Source organism: Canis lupus, chromosome 4 (genome assembly GCF_003254725.2).
Source record: "Canis lupus dingo isolate Sandy chromosome 4, ASM325472v2, whole genome shotgun sequence".
NCBI classification, from domain to species: Eukaryota; Metazoa; Chordata; class Mammalia; order Carnivora; family Canidae; genus Canis; species Canis lupus.
The window spans coordinates 10,743,518-10,766,962 of NC_064246.1; the positions used below are offsets into that span (position 1 = coordinate 10,743,518).

A 23,445-nucleotide genomic window follows, 5' to 3' on the forward strand; every position below is an offset into this window, starting at 1 on the left:
TAGAATCAGGAGGGGAAGAAAAGAAAGAACTCTGTGGTACTGGAATGAAATCAGAAATATCAATATGAAATTATGATTTCTAAATATTTATACATTCTTCTCAGTTAAGTTCTTTTAAAAGGCCAGGAAGCAGTAACAGTCCAAAGGGAATGAGTACATCCAACACCCAGATCTTGGTTTCAAAATACCATTTCCCACTGAAAATGAACCAGGGCTCCTGAGAGAAATTGCTGATTCTAGAATTGGGAAAGGAAAGTATAAATCTAAAATAACGTGTGACAGAAAGGAAGGAAATGCTCCCACTCACCAAATCTAGGACAATTTGAACAGCAAAATAAATGTTCTATAATGGGTAATAACACTACAAAATAAGAATCCATGAGTCCAAACTATTAGTAAAAAAAACACATACATATATAGGAGTGAAGGGAGGGCTATTTCTTAGAATGCTGTTAAAATAAAGTGACAGAATTAGGGAAAAAAGTCACAATTTTTCAACTTTCAGAGTAAAGATTGCTTCAGGGAAAAATTATCAATATATATGCAATCTAGGGGTGAAGTGTGATAAGGATCTGGATATGTGCATGATCTCAAAGTGTCTCTCCACAAACAGCTTACTGGTTGCAAAGGGAAAAATATTAACTACATACTGGAGAAGCCAGACCACACTGGACCAGATGATCAAATTAATATTACTAATAATGGGCATATAGACATTGTAGGCCTCCAGATGTGACCCCTTAAGAACACACTTGTATAATATTTCAGTCAGAAAGGTATCGCCTGGATCTTATAACAACCCATCAGAAATCCAAACTAAAGAACATTTCATCAAATAACTAGCCTGTACTCTTAAAAAATGACAATGTCATAAAAGATAAAGGCTGAGGAACTGTTACGAATTAAGATTCTAAGAGACGTGACAACTAAATGCAATATATAATCTTGAATTAAATCCTGGACTGAGAAAAAAAATATGATAAAAGACATTACTGGAACTGACAAAATTAGAATATGGATTATAGATTAAAGCATTGTATCACTGTTTAATTTCCCATATTTGATAAATATGCTGTGATTACAGAAGCACACACCAAAGTATTGCTCTGTAAAGGGGCAAAATAAATGCAACCTCTTCTCAAATAGTTCCCTCCAAATAAAGAATACATAAAGAAATTCCACAAAATGTTAAGTTCACCGTATTATCCTTGTAACTTTTCTGTAAGCTTGAAATTATTTTAAGTCAATTAGTTTCAGAACATATCTAATAAAATAGACCATAAACCAAAATAGACAATACCAGTTTAAATCCTTCTTTTACCCATAGACTACTTCATTTCGAGATCTTTAGTTGGATCAGGAAACAAATACCAGATTTAAACTATTTGTTTGAAACTTTAATGACTTTTGAAAAAAATTAAACATGTTAAATACTAAAACAGAAAAAGGATTTCATGCTAACTTTGGTGAGCTTGGGAATTTAAATTGATAGCAATTACACTTTTGTGAAATCTCCCTACAGAAAATGTTGCACAATGTGTAAGGTATACTATAATGTACAAAAATGTTTAATACATTATTTATAATAGCAAAAAAATAGTGAAAATATAAAAACCTACCATTTGAAGAATAAATTATGATACATCCACACTACAGAATATAACAGTTTTTTAAAAGAATGAAGTGTATTATGAACACAAAAATATGGATATACTACATAGTATACAATGAAAACAAAAAAAGTTGTTGATATATCCAGTTGTACAAAAAATTAGAGTTCTGTTCGTGTGTTTACATAAGTGCTCAGAAACAAAAACCTGAAAGAATGCACCAGCAGTAGTTTACCAGTGACTACCTCTGGGAAATGGAGAGTAGGTGTTTGAATTTTTTTCCTAAAAGATCATGTACTACTTTTACAATCTTAAAATAACACTTTTTATTCTTAGAAATAAGATTGAAATATTTTAGTGAAGAACATAAAATATAACTCTGATAGCAGAACTATAACATATTCTTATTATTTAACTATAACAAGATGTTATTATGTCCAAGTACCTTTGTACAACTGGTTCCATGTGTTTTCATTTTTAATTTAACAAAGCCAACAACTTCTTTTTGGAAACAGGTAATTTATGAGTCCTAAATTGAAAAATCCTTACTTAATGACAGTAACAAAAACTTTAAAAAGCAAAACAAATATACACACAATGTCTTTAAGAAACTTTATTCTGAGAATTTCAGTTGACAGCCAAACCAAAGTATAATCTACACAATGTACTTTACAACTGTAAGTGATTTATGACAGTAGAGAAACATAATAAATTCTTGAACTTTGAATTACTGACCATCTTGTTATTCACTTTATAAACAGGTAAGATTATCATTCAGGTGTCCTTTCCTTAACAATATATGCTAGGTTGTATAAATAACTATGAATTAAATTCAACAAAATATTTATTAGGTTGCTAGCACAGTATGTTTGCAAAATTGTGTATCAGTAATACAAAGACAATCCCTAGTCAAGAGTATCTTACAAATTTTCTTGAAGTTTATTTTAAATTGAATGCAATAAGTAAAATTAAGGACTCTTTAGAATCTCAACTACTTGGTAAATTAGGTAATTTGGGTGACAAATTAACTCAGCCACTCTTTGCAATATGTTTAAAGTCACATTTAGAGTACATTTGTGAATACACTGAATAGGCTCACTAGTACATACTTTGATAAGCAGTGGTTGCACTCTTAAACGACAATCACCATTGAGAGCATGTTTATGCTGGGATTTTTTTAATCTATCTTCCTTTGCACACAAGTCGATCTCTAAGGACCCTTATGGAAAATTTTTTTAGGCTTCTAAAATACTAAAGGAATAGTATCATTACAATTCATTAAAATAAATCAATGGTATGCAATATATAAATCTATGAACAGGAATTCCATAATTACTCTCAAACTTTCATTAGCCGAAGAGCCACACACAATTATGTGTCTGTGCTAAGCATCTTAAGAACTTTGTTTCCTTACATCTCACCTAAGCACCTTCAGAACTATATTTGTTTCCTTGCCCGTGTATACTAAAAGAATTGTCAATTTTCACTCTTTCAACATTTCCCAGTTGAACTAAGCCCCAATCCCTGTACAAGCCTGAGGATAAAAAGATCTGGTTTCTAACTTCAAAGAACGTACAATTCAGTGGGGACAAAAGCACAATGCATGACATCATCATTAACACCTAACTTTCACCAAGAGAAAAAGAAAGGTAGGTAAAGATAAAGCAGTAAGAAAAGTTGCTCTTTGGGGAATAACATGCATACATTCAAACAAATATTCATCCATTTTGAAAAATCCTGTTTGATGAGTTATCTGCACAGTGAAAAAATAAAGTGCTCTAAGGCAGGACCCTTGGTTTCCCGATTCTAACACACAGTAGCTGTGTGACTTCAGGCTTGTCATTTAACCAGGCTTGGCCTCAGTTACTCATCTAAAAACGTATTATTTCACTACCCTAAACTGGAATCACTTTACTAGCATAAACCAAATTGTATCCAGTGGTTTCCAAGTCTATGATCTGCACTACTCAAATACTCATATATCAGATTCCTCAAGTAATCACGGCCCAGAGAACCAGTGTATCACCAAGAGAATCACCTGCGATAGGTTTGGTATTGTGCTTTGGAATGGCAGTCTTAAAAAGATCATCAAGAATATCTGAATGTTTTAACTGTGTACCTTTCAAGTACAACAACAGGGTATATTTCCTACCATGAATTCGAGTTTCTGCACTATGGGGACCACGCCTGCTGAGAAACCCAAGAGATACCAGAAAAACCTCTCAAGGGGACAGGGAGAAGAAGGCTACTGGATAAGCCGAGACAAGCGTTCCCAATAAATAAGTGTGTAAATAAATAAATAAATAAATAAAATAAGCACCATGTTTTTTCTTCCCCTCCAGCTATGCAGCTGCACACAGAAGAGAAGCACTAGATTAGCATCATCTGCATTTCATTCCGTGTCTTGTGCAATAGCTACCCGCCTATAATAAACAGACCTTGTGCTCAGGGGAAAATTTACTTCCCCGTCCAGTAAAAATGAAGTTCCTATTTTTCAACTAACAACGCCGTCTCCAATCAACATCCACCCTCCTAGGGAGACCAAGCCCTTCTGTCCCCGCCACCTCTGCTGGTGGCCTGACGCCCCCTACCCTAGAAATCTCCCCTCTTTCGAGCTCCTGCAGCAAGGGTCCTGAAGCTCTGGGGACCGCGGAAGAGGCCTGGGGAGCTGTGCACAGACTGGAGGGGAGTCCAGCCCGGCCCGCGAGCGCCAAGCTGCCTCGGCCGGCCGGGGGCTGGCAGAGGCGGAAGGGGAGCGGCGAGCCCCACGCCACCCCCACTTACCCACTTTGTCCTTCCCGTACATGTGCCCGGCCACCTGATGCGAGAGGGGCACGCAGCCGTTGAGGAAGCAGAGCCTGCCGCCTGCCGGCTTCGAGGTGCCCTCTGGGGGGGCTTCGCTCACCGGTGGGGTCCGTATTTCTGGGGGGCCGGGCGCCTCGAGTCGGAGGGGGGGGGATGGTGGCTCCGTTGCCATAACGGAGAGCTGAAGCTGTGGCCACAGCTAGAGCAGGAAAAAAATAGGGCGGAGGGAGGGGGGCGCCGAAGAACCCGGGGGTCGCTCAGGCTCGGCCGCGAGGAGGCCCGGGGGTTCCCGCGGCTGGTGCCCGCTGAGGCCCGGGAAGGGGGCCCATGACGCCGCGGAGGCGCGGGCACTCCCCTGCCCAACTCACGGCGGAGCGCGGCTCCCGACTCCCGCTGCTCTGCCGCTGCGGCCACTGTTCCCGGCGCAGCCTTGGAGACGGAACCGGGGCGAGGAGCAGCGGCAGCGGCGCCCCACGCTCCCTGGGGCCCTGACGGCGACGGCGGCCCCACCTCCTGCGCCCCCGCCCCCTCCCGCCGTCCTCCAGTCCCCTCAGCTGCCGCGCGCGTCAGCGCCGCCTGCACCGCCGCCGCAGCTGCGAGCTTCCGACTGCGCGACCCGCGGCCGCCGCCGCTACAGAGCATGCCCAGAGGCTGCCCGACGGGACCCCCTGCAGCGAGGCGGGAGCTCGGCGCGGCCCGCGGTTGCTGAAGGCTACCGGATGGGGCCCGCGCGCTCGCGCTGTTTTTCACCCCCGCCCCTAAGCTGGCTTTACAATGCCAGCAGGGTTACTGTAGCTTCATTCATTCAGGGGGCGTTTCAGCGTTTCCTGGGGTCCGGCTCAAAGACTCCAGGGGCTTCCAGTTGTGAGGAGCAAAATTGGTCACGTGTTGAGAGTTGGAAGGCCGTAGTGCCAAGCGTGGCTTGCGAGCCCATCCTTTAACTGCAATCAACTCCCACCTCGCATAGAAACAAGAAGTAAAAACAGGCAGCTTCTTAGAAGACTCACCTTCAAAACACCCTTTAATTCTAACGCCGCCCCCCAAATTGGGGCCCGCAAACCGCATTAATAAAGTATTTTGTAATCGACAATTTCCGACTGTAGAAGATAAAAAATAATCTTAGTTTCTTTTTTGAGTACATTTGAAAAAAAAAAAAAAAGAGCCGCTTTGTTTCTCTCCTGTTCAGCCCTTAGCGCAGATTCCATGGTCCTCAATAGATAACTGGCTCAAAAGCGGGGAGTGATGTATACCGGGAGCGAGATGAGGTTCTGAAATAGTACTCCACAATTGATATCTGTGTGTCTGCCACTGGCATTTTATATGAAAACGGGACGTGGCCTTGCAGCTACCGAACTGAGCAAGAAAGCTGTGGATAAAATCTTAGATACCTGATTATGTCAAGTGTTATATCAGCACCTGTTTTTACCCTTAGAAACCTGCACTCCTGGGAGAGACTTAAAATCTGGCCTAGAATCTCTATTCTCAAAGCGCTGCCCCAGGTTCCAAGACTCCGCCCCTTACGATTGCGCATACTCAGTTGCTACCTCTCTGGGTCTCTTCCTCCTCCCCACTTTTGCGGCTGTCAAAATCCAGTCTCAAGACTTCTTTAAGACTGGGACGCAGCTCCGCGCATGCTCAGCATCAGCTGGGGTGCAATACACACGTGCTTACGGCCAGCCGCGGCGCCTGCGCCGTAGCGGCCTGGAGTCGGTGCGCGTAGGACGTTTCTCGCACCTTGACTCCGGCCCTCCGCGAGAGCCTGTTTGTGCTTTAGTGTCCTGTGCACACACACCTTGCAAGCGACGGCGCCATGACTCTGACTTCCAGCGTACGAGGTGAAGTGGGGCCTGGGAGCGGGTGAGGCTGGAGGCCTGCGCACCGGTTGCAGCTTCCTCAGGCTCCTCTCTGGGATATTAGTTACCGTTGCCCTGCGAGCCCGTCAGTCCTGTAACCTTGAGATGTAGAAGGGCAAGCGCAAGGCGGGCCTGCAGGCTCTCTGGGCGGAACGGGGAAAGGGAGCGATGTGGGCATGGATTGGTGATCTCTCCAGGCACAAGTGGCATGGGGGCCATGGAGACATCTACCCAAGTCTGGACGACGTTTCCGTAACTAGCCATATCTTAAAATCTAATGGTCCCGCCGCTAGCTTTTTTTCTTGTTCTCCTTTGAGACACCTCTGTGTTTTTAGATCACAGAGCTTGGAGAAGAGGAAAGGTTTTTTGTTTTTGTTTTTAACTGCGCCCTCTCCTCAAGTTTAAATCACCGTGGAATCAGACCATCAATTTCTTGCAACCCTGGAGCAATGCGTGACTAATCGCATTTTAGTTTTGCACTTTTTTTTTTAGGGGAAAAAACCTAATCCGAGGTCTTCGGTTTTCCCAGTATTGTTTTTTTTTTTTTTTTTTTTTTTAAATCCCTCTGGCATCTGGCACTCTATGGCAGTAGTCCAGGAGAGAGGATTGAAAACAGAGCTTTGAGCTCTCAGCTTTCTTAGCCTCACTTCCTTTGCGCTAGTCTAGCGTTTGGAAACAGGTCCAATTAAAATTAAGAGACTTTCTAGAAGTCGATTAATGTAGAGCCTCACTTTATAACAATTCTTGGTAGTGGTATAACTGTTAATATAATATTGTGCACCAGCTACGTGATACATGTGATCTTTCTGCCCTACTAAACCCCACACTTCATGATTTGATTACCTGTAACAGCAGTTAAGTAAATGTAAAGAGATTGTCCAGAAGTTAATTGAAAAGAGCCCTGTTGATTCTTTTGGTAAATATTGAGCATCTGGAGTGCCAGGTTCTGTAAAGGCCCCTTGTTAACATGAGACCCAATTTTGTAATCCATTCTTTAAATTAGAGAAATCCGCGTCTGTTGCCAAAAGTTACCTGGCAGAGTTAGGATGATAACCCATGACATTTTTAAGTTACTAATGAAGTATATAGGAGGTGATTATTTGCAAAACTTATTTCAAAGGATGCTCATCTTGAGAGTCCTTTAAATAGAGGTACCTTGGTGCAGTTAAAATAGAGAGCAATTTTGTTTTGTTTTGTTTAAAAACCCAAACCTGTGTTTTCTCAGGAATAAGACTGTTGTGTAAAATAAGATACTCATGTGACTTGAGCCACTAGTAATTTTGTAGGAAGAAAATTAGCACTTAACATGATATGGGCTGAAAAACTCCAACAAATGTTTTTAAATGTGGAGTCATATTGTGAAATGTGAGGTAGGTGAACCCTACGACTTCTTAACACTACCTGCTGACTAATCTTTCTTGCAATAAAGAGGAGTTTGTGGTGTTTTTGTTTTGTTTTGTTTTTAATCTAACCATAGGGGAATCCAAAGGTGACTTTCCCACTAGCTTGCTGTTTTCTAAGGGATAGGAAGTTGCCAGAGAAGAGGGTTCTCAGCTTAAACTTGAAGTACTCAACTTTGTTATGAGAAGTAAATACTCTTTATTTCACCTAAAAGTGTAAAGGTTGTTACTGAAACCTTTGTAAATCTCTTTATCCAGCACCTTCTTACCTTCTTCCTCAAATACAGTAGTGTGGCAAAGTAGGGACAGATAATGTATTGGTAATCCACCTTGTAATGGTTAGATCTCAAATTGTTCTCGATTTTTAAGCCACACTAAAAAAATCTAAATTTTTGATCTTTGAATTTGGGGAAGATAAATTAAGAAGATGTCTCTTCTCAACTAAATAGATTAATAATTATTAAGGGCTTAAAATAGTATTGGCCAGTGGTATGCACTTTGTAAGGATATGTTAAATGAAAAATAAGAGTGTGTATCTATGCAGAATTCTTGTTTATATTCAGAAGAAAAATAATCGGTTGTAGGTTATAAGTAAAATTAATGGGGATTAGGCCAGGACAGGAACTTGGGAGAGGCATTGGGGATAAGTGATTGGAATTGAAATCTAGAAATCTTATTCAGTGAGATGGTTCTTGATACCCTTTGGATAGGCGATACCAACTTTGCTTTTCCCTTATTGAGGAATAATCAATGTACTTATGCCCAACGTATTTTTTATTTAATATCTGATACTAGTTTAATATAGTTTCTAACTTCAAGCATCTTTCACTACTATGGAATCCTCTGTCTCTAGGGACTCATGCACAGTATATGACTTTTAGGAAGTTTACTATATGTCTTGCTCCTTTTAGAGGTACCAACCTCTCAAACTCATTGAATCTGCTCTTTCGGGTTATAAATGATAAATAAATATTAAATGACATTAGGGACCATAGATGAAACAGGATTGGCAGTGAGTTGATCCTTGTTGGGGCTCAGTGAGGGTAAATGAGAGTTCATTATAGTAATCCCTGTATATGTCTAAAATGTTCCATAATAAAGTTTTATTTTTAATCTGAAGAAATGTTTTAAGTCTCACATGTGATACAGTAGGTTAAGATGAGGCCAAAGATAAGTCATATGTTATAAGAGCAATGTGATGGTAAAATGGACAGAGGTAGTTACAAATTCAAATTAGTAATCTGTTATTTCTTTTTACTCAGCTAACCTTGAACACCACCTGTATGCGAGGCCTTAAGAAAAAAAAATCATTACCAGGCACAGCCTGTCAATCTATGGGAGAGACCTAAGGATGAGAAAGATTTACACATAGCTCCCCTCCCCCTCTCCTGAAAAGGAAAGAACCTTCTGATTCTGTGACAGTTGACACTGGGCAGGAGAGGACCATTTTGAACAGAAAAGGGGCTAAAGGAACAGAAACAGGGTGAGATCTTGGTCTAAATTAAAGCAAAATAATTTCCACGGTAGAGAAAAGCTGAAGAATGGGTTACGAACAAGAGATTGTTTTCAATCTCTGAAAAATTCTGAGAAAAAAACAGTAATATGTTATACAAACCAGTATTATACAAGAGTAGATCAAGGAAGGAGTGAGAATGAGAAGAATTATTTAGAAATGTATTTTCTGCATTTTGTTTTTCATATTGGTTTATTCATTGTATTTGTATAGATAGAAAGCACTGTTAAGCAAGATTGGGCAGGGTGGGGTTTGATCTAACTAGGAGTACTTTGCCTCGAGAGATGTCTACGGAGAAGGGAAGTGAGGGTAAAACCAGAAGAGGTAGAAGTAGTGCTCAGGATTTTTCTGGACTCCAGTTCAGAAAGTGTCTGAAAGGTGCTAATTGCAATGTCCTTAAAAATTGGTTTTTGGTAAAGTCTTTTTTTGCTTCTGAGATTGTGTTTATTCTTAATAGAATATATCCACTATCAAGAACTAAATGTCACTTGGGTTTTATTGTTTTTATTTATTTTCTTGGGTTTTCAATTCTTTCTCTAATTGTTAACTTTTAAATCCATCATCATTCTTGCCCGTCTCTACATAGTTTCCTTTTCCTTCTTTTCCCTAGAGTTGCCGGTGGCATCCACAGCTTTTTGCCAGAAAAAACTGATTCAGCCTATAATGATGAAATGATAAAACAGCAACATATTTCTTATTCTGGGAACTTTTTACATTTGTCTCTAGTGAGATTAGAGAATTCGGTTTTGGGAAGGGGGGGATAATGGAAATTCTTAAGAATTTGCCTAGCTCTTTGATTCTAAACAATCCATTGGAGCAAATGCAAATCCATTTTTCTAGCACACATATGGTATTATGACATTTATATAGTGTCATAAGTGACCCTTGTTAGGGAGTAGGGTTACAGTTTGTGTTTTGATTCTCCATGGGGCTGCTACTTTTCAGTAACATCTAGAGTCAATTTCCTTTTCTTTCATATGCTATTTCTTCTTTTCTGTGTTATTTATTCTGCCATTTATTCCACTGTCAAAAATTCTAGGGAGGTAAAGGTTTAAAAAAAGAGTCACCATACGGATTCAGTGACTAATATGAGAAAAGAGAATAAAAGACTGTTTTGATGGCTAAGAAAGATTCATTTGGTCTATCATGAGTTTTAGGTAGAAATTCCTAAAAGATTCCCTTTTTATGTTGTGAGACAAATTAATCTTAACCAATGTTAGCTCTTTGGATTTCAGGCCTTTTTGTAATATGTAGGCACTATTAAAGCAAATCTGTTAAGAGATTACTTCACAATTCACCTAAAAAGTAGGGTGTAACTAAAATTAACAGTATTTAGGGAATTGTGTTATTTTACTCCTTTGGGATATTTCCTCCTTTTGAATTTATGCTACAGATAATATTTAGCAAATATAACTGAATGTATACTATGCAAAACAATATTTTATCCCATTTTGTAATAGGTACATTAGCTCTTCAGAGTGGATTTCCATTAGCTTAGAAACAGATTGCTATACCTCCTGATGTAGAGAGTACTTTCTCAAGGGAGTTCCATGGTAAATAATACATCAAAAAGAAATATCATGAACCAAGTTAGAAATCAGAGCAAAGTTTCAGCCCTGCTTGGAATTGCTACAGTGTAATATCATGAAACAGTACTAAAATTCAAGACAAATCTACACAAAATGTGTAGTTAAAAACATTCTTCAATGAGTCCAAAGGTTTGAAGCTGTCAAATAACTTATTAACTTGTTTTCTCAGTCATGCAGCACCTGTGAAGGACATAATGTTAATGTTTATTTTAGAGTATTTTAGCAAGGAGGAATGGAAATGTGGGAAGGAAAATAAATTATCTTGTAGAGAAAAATACTGTGATTGAAAATAGAACCCAAGGAAAGTGCTAATTAGAAATGTTTAATAAAAACTAAATAAATTAAAAGAGAAGATCCAAGATAAAAAGAACTGTAAGAATGGTTGCTTCTTCCCATTACAGTTCTGTAAAAATGAGCTCCAGGGCAGGCCTGGGTGGCTCAGCGGTTTAGCGCCGCCTTCAGCCCAGGGTGTGATCTTGGAGACCTGGGATCCAGTCCCACATCAGGCACCCTACATGGAGCCTGCTTCTCCCTCTGCCTGTGTCTCTGCCTCTTTCTCTCTCTCTCTCTCTCTCTCTCTGTGTCTCTCATGAGTAAATAAATAAAATCTTTAAAAATAAAATAATTTTTTAAAAAATGAGTTCCAATTTAATGTAGGACATTATTAGGAAGGTTTATTAATCACATTAGTGCAATAAGAAATTTGACTCAATAGTGCAAATAAGCTGTACAGATAATTATTCATTATATGTTTTTATTTGTCCTTGGAATGTGTTTTTTGTACTTATCTCTCTAGGGCTTTATTTGATAGTCTGGGAACTTATTTCAAACACTATGAAGATCTGACTCAGGAAGTGCTGGGAAGCAGTCCAGTGTGTTTATCCTGACCCTTGTTCAACTTCTTCCTGCAGTTCACTCCATGCTGGGAATAGACAACTCTCTTCTGAGGCTGAGGCTAACCAGACTATGCAGAACTTTCTTCTCTCCAACATTCTGTGGAACTGGGGTAGTTAAGTGCTTGGGTTTCTAAGGGCTCCTTGAAAAGCAACGTGCAAAAAATAAATAGATGGCCTGTTAGTCAAGTAAATAATTGAGTAGAAAAAGGTCATGAAATTTAAAATGAAGTTTGTAGGGAATTCAAATCATCATCCACTGGTGGATATTGGAAATTTAGAATTTATTAAGTGAGAATATAACTGTAATTATATTAATATTTTCTATGAAATGAATTAATGCATTCTAATTTTTATTCCAATGAGAAAGCACTTTGAAATCTAAAAAACAAAAAACTTTTGAATGACTTTGAAGCCTAGAATCCTGCTGGATATATTTCTTTGAATGTTTAATATTAAAAGTGACTTTATTCGTCCTTTTTTTGTTTTTTCTTCGGATACCAATTCTATTTGTGGTTATGCATTTTAAAATCAGCAAAGGACCTTCTATTTAAATGAACTCTGATGAGTCTGCCAACATAATCACCTCCTGATTATTTGGGTGCGGGGAGTCTTTGTAATCTGAATTTTTTATGTATCAAGGTTTGTTTGTTTTTTTTTTTAAGCAATAGGTATCTGCAAGCTCACATGTTACTTTAAATCTATTTGTGAACACTTTAAAAATTATTAAGCATTGTTTTTCCTTTTCCATCTATAAAATAATTTTGTTTCCCTCTCTATCTTAACTGAGCCATCGTCATTCAATAGAAAATACACAGTTGCCTCAGTAAAGGCTGGGGAAAGTCTTAACAAGAAATTGTTAATACCATCGTGTTGTGATTATTTTGTTAACAGTAAAAACCTTTGACTATTAGAATGCTTAACTCAAAAACTGGATTTCCTGAACATTCATGTTAGTAAAAATACACATTATTAGTGTATATTTTGGTTTTGATAATTATTCCTGTTTTTCTTTTCTGCTGTAGTTGAATGGATCGCAGCAGTTACTATTGCTGCTGGGACAGCTGCAATTGGTTATCTAGCTTACAGAAGGTTTTATGTTAAAGATCATCGCAACAAATCTATGGTAAACCTTCACATCCAGAAAGACAATCCCAAGATAGTACATGCTTATGACATGGAGGATTTGGGAGATAAAGCTGTGTACTGTCGTTGTTGGAGGTCCAAAAAGGTGAGGAAAACAAGTCTTTTATGTTAGTTCCATCTTTAATTTAATATTTCTTTTTAAACTATTCTATCAAAAATGTATCACCAGATATTATTAGGATACCTCCTCCTCTTCCTCCTCCTTCTCCCCCTTCCCTCCTTTTCTTTCTTTTCTTTTTCTTTTTTTTTTTTTTTTTAAAGTAGTCTCTGTGCCCATCTTAATCTCACAACCCTGAGGTTAAGAGTTGCACGCTCCACTGACTGAGCCAGCCAGGTGCCCCTTTTCTTTAACGCATCCTGTTCTTCTCTGTTTTACATGGACTCTTCAGGAATATCGTTCCTAAAATGTATTAACTACTGTGCAGTAAAATTCCATTATTCCCTTATTGAGTTCAGGTGAACATAACTGTGTTTTTGGCCAAGAAGGGAAAAAAATCCCTTATTTATTCTTAGGATTTTCTCTCCAAATGGATCGTTGCTTCCAGTATCCCAGGAAAGAGTGTATGCAGCCTAAAACATGAAGAGAAACAGAAGGGAAATTCTTTTCGTGAGCTTTCAAGCTCCTGGATTCTAGGACAAGTTTTAGAAAATTCAAGAGAAATTTGGAAAACTACCCTTGATATATTGACCCTGTATCTAAGCTTTCTTTAAGCTATAGCTCCTATAGTTAAATACATAATGGGGTTTTTAAAATCTTCTTTTGTGATAACATTTCATCGAGTTCCTTTTGGAGCTGTCATCTGTGATACCTGCAGCTTTTAGGCAACTTTTAGACAGTGATGACAGCTAGTGACCTAAAGATAGTAAAATGCTTTCCTAAGGTCATCTTGAAAAGCTTCATACATTGAATGATTTCAGAATTTCTCATATATTGTGAGATACATGGTCAATATACTGTATGTACGGCCACTATTAGCATTTAAATAAAATGGATTTCACCAAAGATGACACTATAACACATTTAAAAAAGGACAATAAAAGTTATGTTTCTGAAAGCACATGTCAGGGACCACCTCTTCCCACAGTGGAAAGCCATTATCACAAATCAGGAAGAAGTTACATACTAGGTACTGGAAAGTGTATTCTTTTTTTTTTTTTTTTTAAGATTTTATTTATTTACTCATGAGAGACACAGAGAGGCAGAGACATAGCTAGAGGGAGAGGCAGGCTCCCCATGGATAGCCTGATGTGGGACTAGATCCCAGGACCTCAGGATCATGACCTGAGCCAAAGGCAGAGATGCTCAATCAGTGAGCCACCCAGGTGCTCCTGGAAAATGTATTCTAACTCCCTTCCCCAATATAACAATATTGTATAATCTAGTGATCTAGTGCTTAGATAATGTCATTATATCTGAAGCTGCTTGATGAACATATAGAATGTGAACCAAAATTAATAGCCCCATTACAAGTTGTAACTTAAAAAGAACACTGTTCATTTGGTATGTGGGATTATTTGTAAGTACTAGTAGCGGCACTAGAAAATACTCTTCAGTAATATTCTGTAGACTAGACCTGGTTTGCTTTTTAAAATTTATGCCCGTGGTAGGTGTCCCCTCCTGTTGCTCATCAAAATATACAAAACAATACCTTTAGAGATTCAAGAATGTTTAAGTCATTTTGGTAGTTCTTTAGTCAATGATCATATAATGTCTACTATATATGCATGAGAAAAGTTAAATAGTAAAATAGCAGGTATCATAGATCTGTACAGTAGACTCAGTACAGGTGCTTAAAATAAAAGAAAAAGCTTACAGTGTGGGCTAGAATTTTCTGGGAAGGCATACAGATATACATGGGAGTTAAATTGCCCCTGGAAAATTTGTTGGTATTTGAATAAACTAGCAAGTTTGGGGAACTCTTTCTCAAAATCTATAGGAAAGGACCCTTGTGAGTAAGGTTGAGATCAGTGAAGAATCTAGTCTGGTCATTGCTCTTCCATCCCCTGAGGTATAAGTTCAAATTAAGGAGCATCTTGGGTATCTGTGTGTGGGGTTTGTGCCTCCAGACATTGGGGAGCTTCTTGTTGGGTTTTTAGACAAAGTTATGATGCTTACCCCAGAGTGATAGCTCTAGGGATGGATAAAAATGAACAGATACAAGAAACATTTTGAGGGAAGGATAAGCCAAATGTACTGACTGATTTATGAGGGAGATTGGCGGAAAAAAACTGAAACTCGTTAAAGTATCTAAACGTGTTATTAGAAAGATGGTACTATTAACAGAAATAGGACTGCAAGAAGAAAAGCTGACTTTCTAGGACAGTGACCAGGAATTCAATTCCAAAGGAATTTTGAGGTGATGTTTGAATGGAAATGTCCAGCAGATAATCTGAAATGTGAGTCTAAGGCTGAGACATCAGGGTTGAAGATAGAGATCAGCAAAACTGATGAGTCAAACATAAGAATGCAACAGATTCTTGATGCAGATAAAAATCAAGGGCTAAGTATGAAATCTTAGTGAATTACTTACATTTTGGAAAGAGGAATGAGTCAAAAAGGAGATGAATTGAGCCAGAGTCAAAAGAAAACCAAGAATATCACAGTTTCACAGTGGAAATGAGAAAGTTTCAAAGATTTGGCTGTGAACATTGGCTTGTGCAGAGACACCTAAGTGAATATTATTTAAAAAGTTGGATTACACATTTAGGCCATTGACCTTTTAGTGTCATTTCAACAGAATAATTAGAATAGAAGCTATGTCTAAGTGGGTTAAAGTATGAATTATTAATAAAGAAATGCTAGAAGTTTGAGTATATGTCAAAATTTTAGTAAACATGGCAGTGAATGGAAAGGGAAAGAAATAAGATGACTGCTTGAGTGAACTTTAAAGCATAGATTTGGGGTCAAATAAAGGGTGTTTGTTTTGGTTGGGTTCTTCCAGAGGGTAAAGTAGAGGTCAATAAAGCAAATAGGAAATTATGAGGACTAAGATCTTAAGTATTTCAGGAAGAACCACAAGCGCACACCAACTAGTGATTTAAATGTTTATTAGACTTTATAATTCAACAAAACATTCTGGGATTACTTTTTCATCATACAGTTTAGAGTTTCCAGATGGGTAAACTAGAGATGGTCATTTCCCCTAGGTAGATTTCGAGGAAAGGAATGCCAGACCAGTCTTTTTATTTCCCATTTTCTCTCTTATTTTAAGCTCATCTTTTATGCTGTTAGTGATCCTCTTTGCATCTAGGATTTGTCGGTTTTGAATTTTCACTGAATCTTAGGAACTTTTTATTCCCACATGAATCAATTAAGAGTTCACTTTGAATATTATTCATATTAATGGATGTTTTTATTCTTCAGATATTTTTGGAAACCCCACATTCCTGAGATACCTAAGGTTATCACAGTGGTGCCAGCTCACACACTTACATGCAAGATCACAGAAGATTTGCAATTAATGCCTTTGATTAGATGTCTCTATTGAGTTCATATTCAGTAATTTTTTTCTCAGACAAACCAGTTGTGTTTCTAATATGACAAAATGAAAACACCTTTCTACTTATCTTGAAAAAAGCTACATGTGATAGAAATTTTAATTCAGTTCTAATTCATTCTAAGGGTACAATCACTAGTAGCCCATTATGTGGGTCTAACATTTTTGAGTGGTCTTTCCAGGCCTAATGAATCATTTCTTAACAGTGTGCAGAAATTACATTTTAAGATTTACCTTAAGATTTGGGGGCAGCCCAGGTGGCTCAGCAGTTTAGTGCCACCTTTGGCCCAGGGTGTGATCTTGGAGACCCGGGTTTGAGTCCCACGTCAGGCTCCCTGCATGGAGCCTACTTCTCCCTCTACCTGTCTCTGTCTCTGTCTCTCTCTCTCTCTTTCTCTCTCCTATCTGTGTCTCTCATGAATAAATAAAATCTTTAAAAAAATTTTACCTCATTTGTCCTCCCCTCTCCCCACCCCACCCCTTATGCCCTCTGCTGTTTCAGAAACTGGCCTATTTCACAGTATTTCACAAGAGGGCTATCCATATGTGACAGGAGAAAGAAAAGAGGCAATAGAGAAGTGACTGCAGGGAAAGATACTATTTGAGACTGTGATGTCTTGAAAGAGGTAGAAGGAAATGAGAGTAAGAGCACAAATGTGAAACTTAGGAAGGAAGAGAGAGCCTTATTTTCGAAATAAGAAAATAGAACTTTGATGTCAGAGGGAAAAGTATGCAACATAGTCTTGCTAGATTCCCAGCCTACCCTCACTCCCCTGAGTTGTCTGTTGGCCGTTAGGAGGCAGGAGAGAGTTTGAACAAGGACAGTAGAAGGATGCATGCTAAGAAATAAGAACAGAGGGAGGGTGTGCCAGTTACGGTCAGGAACTCAACTGAAGTCGAAATGAAATGCAGCTGAACAGACTATATAGAATCATTTTGTTTCATTTACAACTTTAGGATTTGAATTTTTTTTTGTTTGTTTGTTTTGTTAGTGGTGTGCTTGTTTTTGTTCTGGGGGTTGTATATGTGTTCACAGAAGTCTCCATCCTATTAATGGTTTGGAAGTGGATGCGTGGAGTCCATTTCTTCATACAAATAAAATTCAGAGTGTTGGTTACATAGCTTGTCCAATCTACATAAGGACAGTCTTGTAAAATCTTAATTTCTCTTAATATGTTTTACTACTATCTTACATTTTACTAAAGTAAGTACCTAAGAATGGAATAAAATGTCATGTCCTCTCAGGTAGTGTCAAATCTTACTGCTTTTCTTCCTCAACCAAAGAAAAAGACCATTTCTTAGAGCAGTTTATGGTAGTGAGTCAAAATAGCACCAGGCAACTTCCTTGGGAAATAGAAACCATACTCATTAAGAATACAAAGTTTGGAGAAGAAAGATAAATGTATTTTTTAATTTGTTGCAGATAGAAGAGATAAACAGGAACACTTACTTATTTTTATCTTCAAATACCCAGAAAACAGAAACATCACAACCTGAGATTGGGACCATTAAAAAGAAACAAATCTTGTGTATTTTATGAAGATCGATGATGTTAACTAGCTTTCCAAATGAAAAGCAAGAATCTCTAGGGTTTTTTAAAATCCTAATCATTTATTATAGCCCCTTCTCTAAACCATATAAAAATATGGGACTTGTAGTTTTCTAATTTAGTTAGCCAATATAAGATATTTTCTGGACATTTAGGAAATTCAGCCAATTTAATTTTCAAGCTTTTTTCCGGGATTCATTAATAACAAACACTGGCATGTAAGAACAGATATTTTAAAGATTTTATTTATTTATTCATGAGAGACACAGAGAGAGAGAAGGCAGAGGCATAGGCAGAGGGAGAAGCAAGCTCCATGCAGGGAGCCTGATGCGGGACTCGATCCCGGGACTCAATCCCAGGACTCCAGGATCATGTCCTGGTCCAAAGGCAGGCGCTCAACCATTGAGCCACCCAGGAGCCCCTAGAACAGATTTTAGAACCACTTAATGAGCTAAACTTTTTTCCATCAGTGTTTTGATTCTTTAGGTTTTACTTTTTAAGTATTGATACCACGTGAATTAAATTAAATATACCCTTTGCATTTTTTTTGTAATTTTAGCTCTTTGCTTGACAGTTCAACAAATTTCAAAATTTTAAATGAAAGAGAATAATTCGTGTTTTTGACATGTAATGTTTTTGTTGCATTATTAAAACTACTAGGTTACGATTAAAAGTATACACATATTTTCTTTCTCGCATAGGAAAAGTTAAATAGAACAAGACACTTCCTGAAAAACATAAATATTGTTATGTAATTTACCATTTGAATTTTAATGCCAACTAATTGGCATTCACTTATTTGAGAATCATGAGTTAATTTTAATAAATGTATCCCAGTAATATATACAGTATATTCTCAAGAATTTGCTAATCCAGTCTTGAAATAACTCATTTTGGTCCTGGCTGAAAAAGAAAAGTTTTGGTTTTTCATTAACTTAAAGTGAGAACTCTCTATTGAATAAATACAATGAGAATACCTAATCTTCACATGAAGTTTGGGAGAGGAATTTGATTTAAATCAATGATTCCTGGGATTAATAAAGTTCTATTAAAAGATATCTGTGTCTCTGAATAAAATGATTTTTGATTTTTAATCTTAATTTATGTTTTAAAGTCATAAAAGCTTTATTATAAAAGCATGAACCTTTATTAAACAACTGGCCAATATCTACTATTCACTGCTTTTTAAAGAAATATTTTTTCTTTTAAAACAGGAAACAGGCAAATTTTGGTTTTTAGGCAGACTAGTTTATCATATAAAAAGTATATTCTCAGGGATCGCTGGGTGGGTCAGCGGTTTAGTGCCTGCCTTAGGCTCAGGGCATGATCCTGGAGTCCTGGGATGGAGTCCCACATCAGGCTCCCCGCATAGAGCCTGCTTCTCCTTCTTCCTGTGTCTCTGCCTCTCTCTCTCTCTCTCTCTCTCTCTCTGTGTCTCTAATGAATAAATAAATAAAAATTTTTTAAAAATATTCTCATTTTAGATGTATGGCTTTCTCAATCTTTTATAAGATGTTTTTTGTATATTTCTCTATAGATGTCTTTCCTGTTTTTGATTCTGTATTTAGAGGGAAATGATTTTTAAAACTGTATTATTTTTCTAGTATTTTCAAAATGAGATTAAATAAATAAGTAAAACATGCTATTTCAGTAAGTTATTTGAAGCTTTTTAATTTGTAAATACTTCATTTTTCAGAAAGTTATTTGAAGCTTTTTAATTTGTAAATACTTCATTTTTCAGAAATTTAATTTAAAACCTAAATATGTAAAACTGTATAGTAACATGTTTTATATGTGCCTTTTATAAAAAGTGAGGTCTTTTACGATCTAAACTTGTATTCTCACTGTAAAATAGTCTGTGTTTATATATTAATCATATGTCACCTTGAAATGCTGTTATTTGCTATGGGGTACATTTTAGTTTGATTTTTATGCATTGTTATGGCCACTTTCTTCATCCATGCCAAGAAAAAATGAAAGCTTAGGTTGATGTTTTTATGTTTTTGTTGCAAGGACTTGTTTTTTTTTTTTTTTCAAGGACTGTTTTAAACATGAATTTACTTTGTACCATATCTTATTGACCAAAAAAAAAAAAAAAAAAGAAAGAATGGAAGCTTTATTTGTATATATTGCATTAATGTTGCCATCTACCCCAAAATAGATTATTTACTTGGAAACATTAAACATGCTGGTACCTTGACTTTTTCTGTAATTTTTAACTAGTTTACTATATCTTGGAATAATATACAAATAGTAAAATTAAAATTGAATTTCTTTTTTTTTTTTTTTGAATTTCTTTAACATCAACCAAATATTTTTTTTAATCTTAGAATACACACTTCTAATGTCAAAGTTTAAGATTGTATATTTTCAGGTATCTAAAATCATACTGCCTTCACTGTGAGTAATGAGGCAATTTTAATCCTAAGGCTAAGATTCCTGTTACTTTACTCTTGTACATAGGCCTCTTCAGTGCAATAATGTACCTTATACCAAACAATGAAACTCTAAATTCTAGAGTGTAGGTACGTTTCAGACATCAAGAATGAAACAAAGATGCTAGGTATCATCCTTTGATGTGAAATAGAAATAAACTACATAAATACAGAAGGAAAAAAAACCAAAATACTGATAATTGGACCTTCTAAATGTAAAGTCCTGAGGAGACACCTAAAACATTGTTGAATTCATATCTTTATCATTTAACAGTAGGAAGGATATACTTGCAAAAACCATTGATAATATATAGCATAAGTAGTTAGGTATGAAAATATACTTAATTATGCTAACTATAAAATATATAAGGCAGAAATAATGGTATCAGAGTATGTATGAGACCTACCTGAAAATGAGAATTCCAAAAGAATTTAATAGTACATGGGAAAAAAAATTCTCAACTTTATCTATTTGAATAAAGTTTAATAAAGGTAGGTAGAGAATAAATAGGAAAGGTCTAACAAGAATAAGGAAACCTAGCCCTAATCTAAAGCATATTTTAAACATGGTTATAAAGTCTGCTGTATAGAACACAAATACTAGATTGCAAAGTTAAGAGTGTCTATGGTTTAGTCAGCTTGGGAAATTTTGAGTATTTTTTAATTTTTTTTTTTTATTTTTTTTTTTAAAGATTTTATTTATTTATTCATGATAGTCACACAGGGAGAGACAGAGAGGCAGAGACACAGGCAGAGGGAGAAGCAGGCTCCATGCTGGGAGCCCGATGTGGGATTCGATCCTGGTTCTCCAGGATCGCGCCCCGGGCCAAAGGCAGGCGCCAAACCGCTGCGCCACCCAGGGATCCCTGAGTATTTTTTAATAGCAGAACTTCTTTTAAATAATAATGTATGCTACAAATCAAAAGAATCATATGTTCTTAAAACACAGCGAAACCAAATCACATATTTTAGGATTTAACAACTTTGGAGTACACCTTGACAAGCACTGTGAGAAATTTACTTCTGTCACATTTTCTACCACCGGACCCCAAAATGTCAATTATATTAAATGAAATCATGAAAAATAATGAAAATTTACCACATTTCTAGGAGAAAGATGTCTCCATGAAGAATGTTAAACAGGGAAGCACTGACATGTTTGTATGAAAGTGGAGAAGTTAATATGAAAAAATAAGCAAAATTAAAAGGCTTGGGAAAAATTGCTACAAAGGTAATCAAGAAAGGAATAATATACAAATTGATTTTAAACAAATGAACTAGGCTCTAAACGGACATGGTTCACTAGAAGAGAAATGTAACCGGAACTAGCATATAAACATGGAAAAGATATTCAGTATCCACAATCAAATATCACAAATGGAAATGCAATTAATGATCTGTGTATTATCCACAAGTTAGTGGATATACTTAGTGTATATACTTTACATATGCTCTTTAAGAGCACCTGTATAATGTGGTCTAGGAAGATCTTTTTATTAAGAGTTATCCTGTGTGTTAAATATGTAAATTAAGCATCACCCCCGCTCTACCAAGCTAATACTGATTTTATGATTAGACATTGACATTCTCTCTTTTCCTAGTTTCCATTCTGTGATGGATCTCACACAAAACACAATGAAGAGACTGGAGACAACGTGGGACCTCTGATCATTAAGAAAAAGGAAACTTAAATGGACAGTTTTGATGCTGCAAACCAACTTGTCATGATGTCATCTGACTGTTTAATTAGAATGACTACCACCTCTGTTCACCTCCCCTGGGTTCTAGATGTGATGTATTGCAAATTGCAGCTTTCATATTCACGGCATTTGCCTTATTTGTTGAACCATCGTGGTGCACATTTGTTTAAACAAAAAAAGGAAAAAGTAAAAACCAACCTCATGGCCTGTGGGTTATTTTGGTCTTGTAAGGATCCGTTTCTTTATGTTTAAAATAATTATATTAGAATATAGTTGTATGTCGAAGTTAACATATATTCTCAAAATCATGTATATGCAGGTTGTACTTAGAAGTTTCAAAGAAAATTATCACCTTTTAATATTACTTAGTTAACCTAGAAAGTAAATTGGATGTGATTAAGCTATATTAATGTCTTAATATGACCTTGATTCTCTTCTTGACAGAGTCGATGATATGGAAACTATAGCTTCCATGTTTTCATAGTTTTTAATCAAAATGAACTTGGAATGTTATTCTGCTTAGTTACAAGTGGGCCAGGTCTAAAATAAAAGGGTGCAGTAGCTTCTTTATTCATTTTATAGGTATTTAATTGACCTATTAAAGGAACCATACTGGAAATTTAGATCAAAGTGATATTAGACTTAAAGTAGTCATGAAGAAAGTCTTAAGATGTAATGTTACAGAATTCTATTCCAAGAAGTGGCAAGCACTCAAAGCAGGGACATTGAAGGAATTGGAGCACATGATGTCAGATCTCTTGAACAGAAAGCCATGCATCCATGACAGAAATAGTAGTCACAAAGCTAGATCAAAGACACAGGTAGATTTATTTCCCACTCTTGATAATCAGGCACACAGCTGTTCTCAGTAAAGAAGCTATTTGGGGGAGAAAAGTAATTACATTTTCTTAAATTGTGCGATCTTAAAGGCAAAAGTTTGAAGACAAGTTTTTATTTATATAATATTCTTCAAAGACTCAGACCAGAAACATTACATTCATTCCTGATTCAGAAAAAAAAATGTGAAAACTGAAAATAATTAGGAGCAATAAAAATATTAAGACAGGAATTGTTAATATGTGTATTTTTAAAGAAATTAGTTCTTTTATGGGTTAGAAGGAAAAATTGGGACAGAATATTTACATAACAATTCAACAAGGTAACAAAAATATTCTCATTTTTTTAGTATACTTGAATTCTCAGTAGTCATCACGTTTCTACGTGCTAAAATCCAAAATTACCTTGAAAATCACTGGAATCAAACCAAGTATTAGCATTTCTATATTATATATGATCACAGATATTTTTTAAAATGTACAATGTTGTATATTACAGTAGGTAAAGTTTATACCAAAATTGCGTATACTGGTTTTAAGCAGCCCATGTGACTTATTTGGATGTGTTTTTAAGGCACATTTTGAATACAAAATCTAAAATACTACAAACCCTGATTCT

The 23,445-nt window shown here is 36.7% G+C and overlaps 2 protein-coding genes across 4 annotated transcripts in view; one reads left to right on the forward strand and one right to left on the reverse strand.

Annotated features, from left to right (window-relative positions):
- IPMK (inositol polyphosphate multikinase) overlaps positions 1–4,867 on the reverse strand; it is a 60,084-nt gene extending 55,217 nt beyond the window's left edge. Inside the window, exon 1 of the mRNA XM_025434703.3 lies at positions 4,395–4,867. Coding sequence (XP_025290488.1) covers positions 4,395–4,587 — 193 coding nt within the window. The 5' untranslated portion in view covers positions 4,588–4,867. The remainder of the gene's footprint in view (positions 1–4,394) is intronic.
- A 1,103-nt stretch (positions 4,868–5,970) lies between these two features.
- CISD1 (CDGSH iron sulfur domain 1) lies at positions 5,971–22,187 on the forward strand. Of its 3 annotated transcripts, none has more exons than XM_035715546.2 (4): positions 9,039–9,151; positions 11,567–11,776; positions 12,689–12,894; positions 21,892–22,187. In XM_035715546.2, exons 2-4 carry the CDS (start codon positions 11,737–11,739, stop codon positions 21,979–21,981), a joined length of 336 nt encoding a protein of 111 aa, XP_035571439.1. In that variant the 5' UTR covers positions 9,039–9,151; positions 11,567–11,736; the 3' UTR covers positions 21,982–22,187. The 3 variants fall into 3 exon arrangements, with proteins under 3 accessions (XP_025290399.1, XP_035571439.1, XP_048964725.1); XM_049108768.1 differs by lacking the exon at positions 9,039–9,151 and adding an exon at positions 9,818–9,906 and having other exon boundaries at positions 11,682–11,776; XM_025434614.3 differs by lacking the exons at positions 9,039–9,151; positions 11,567–11,776 and adding an exon at positions 5,971–6,250.
- Positions 22,188–23,445: the final 1,258 nt, after the last annotated feature.

Coding starts and splice junctions, on each gene's coding strand:
- CISD1 (XM_035715546.2), top strand. CDS start 11,737: ATGCAGAACTTTCTTCTCTCCAACATTCTGTGGAACTGGG. Junction 11,777..12,688: donor CAACATTCTGTGGAACTGGG/GTAGTTAAGTGC, acceptor TTTCTGCTGTAG/TTGAATGGATCGCAGCAGTT. Junction 12,895..21,891: donor GTTGTTGGAGGTCCAAAAAG/GTGAGGAAAACA, acceptor CTCTTTTCCTAG/TTTCCATTCTGTGATGGATC.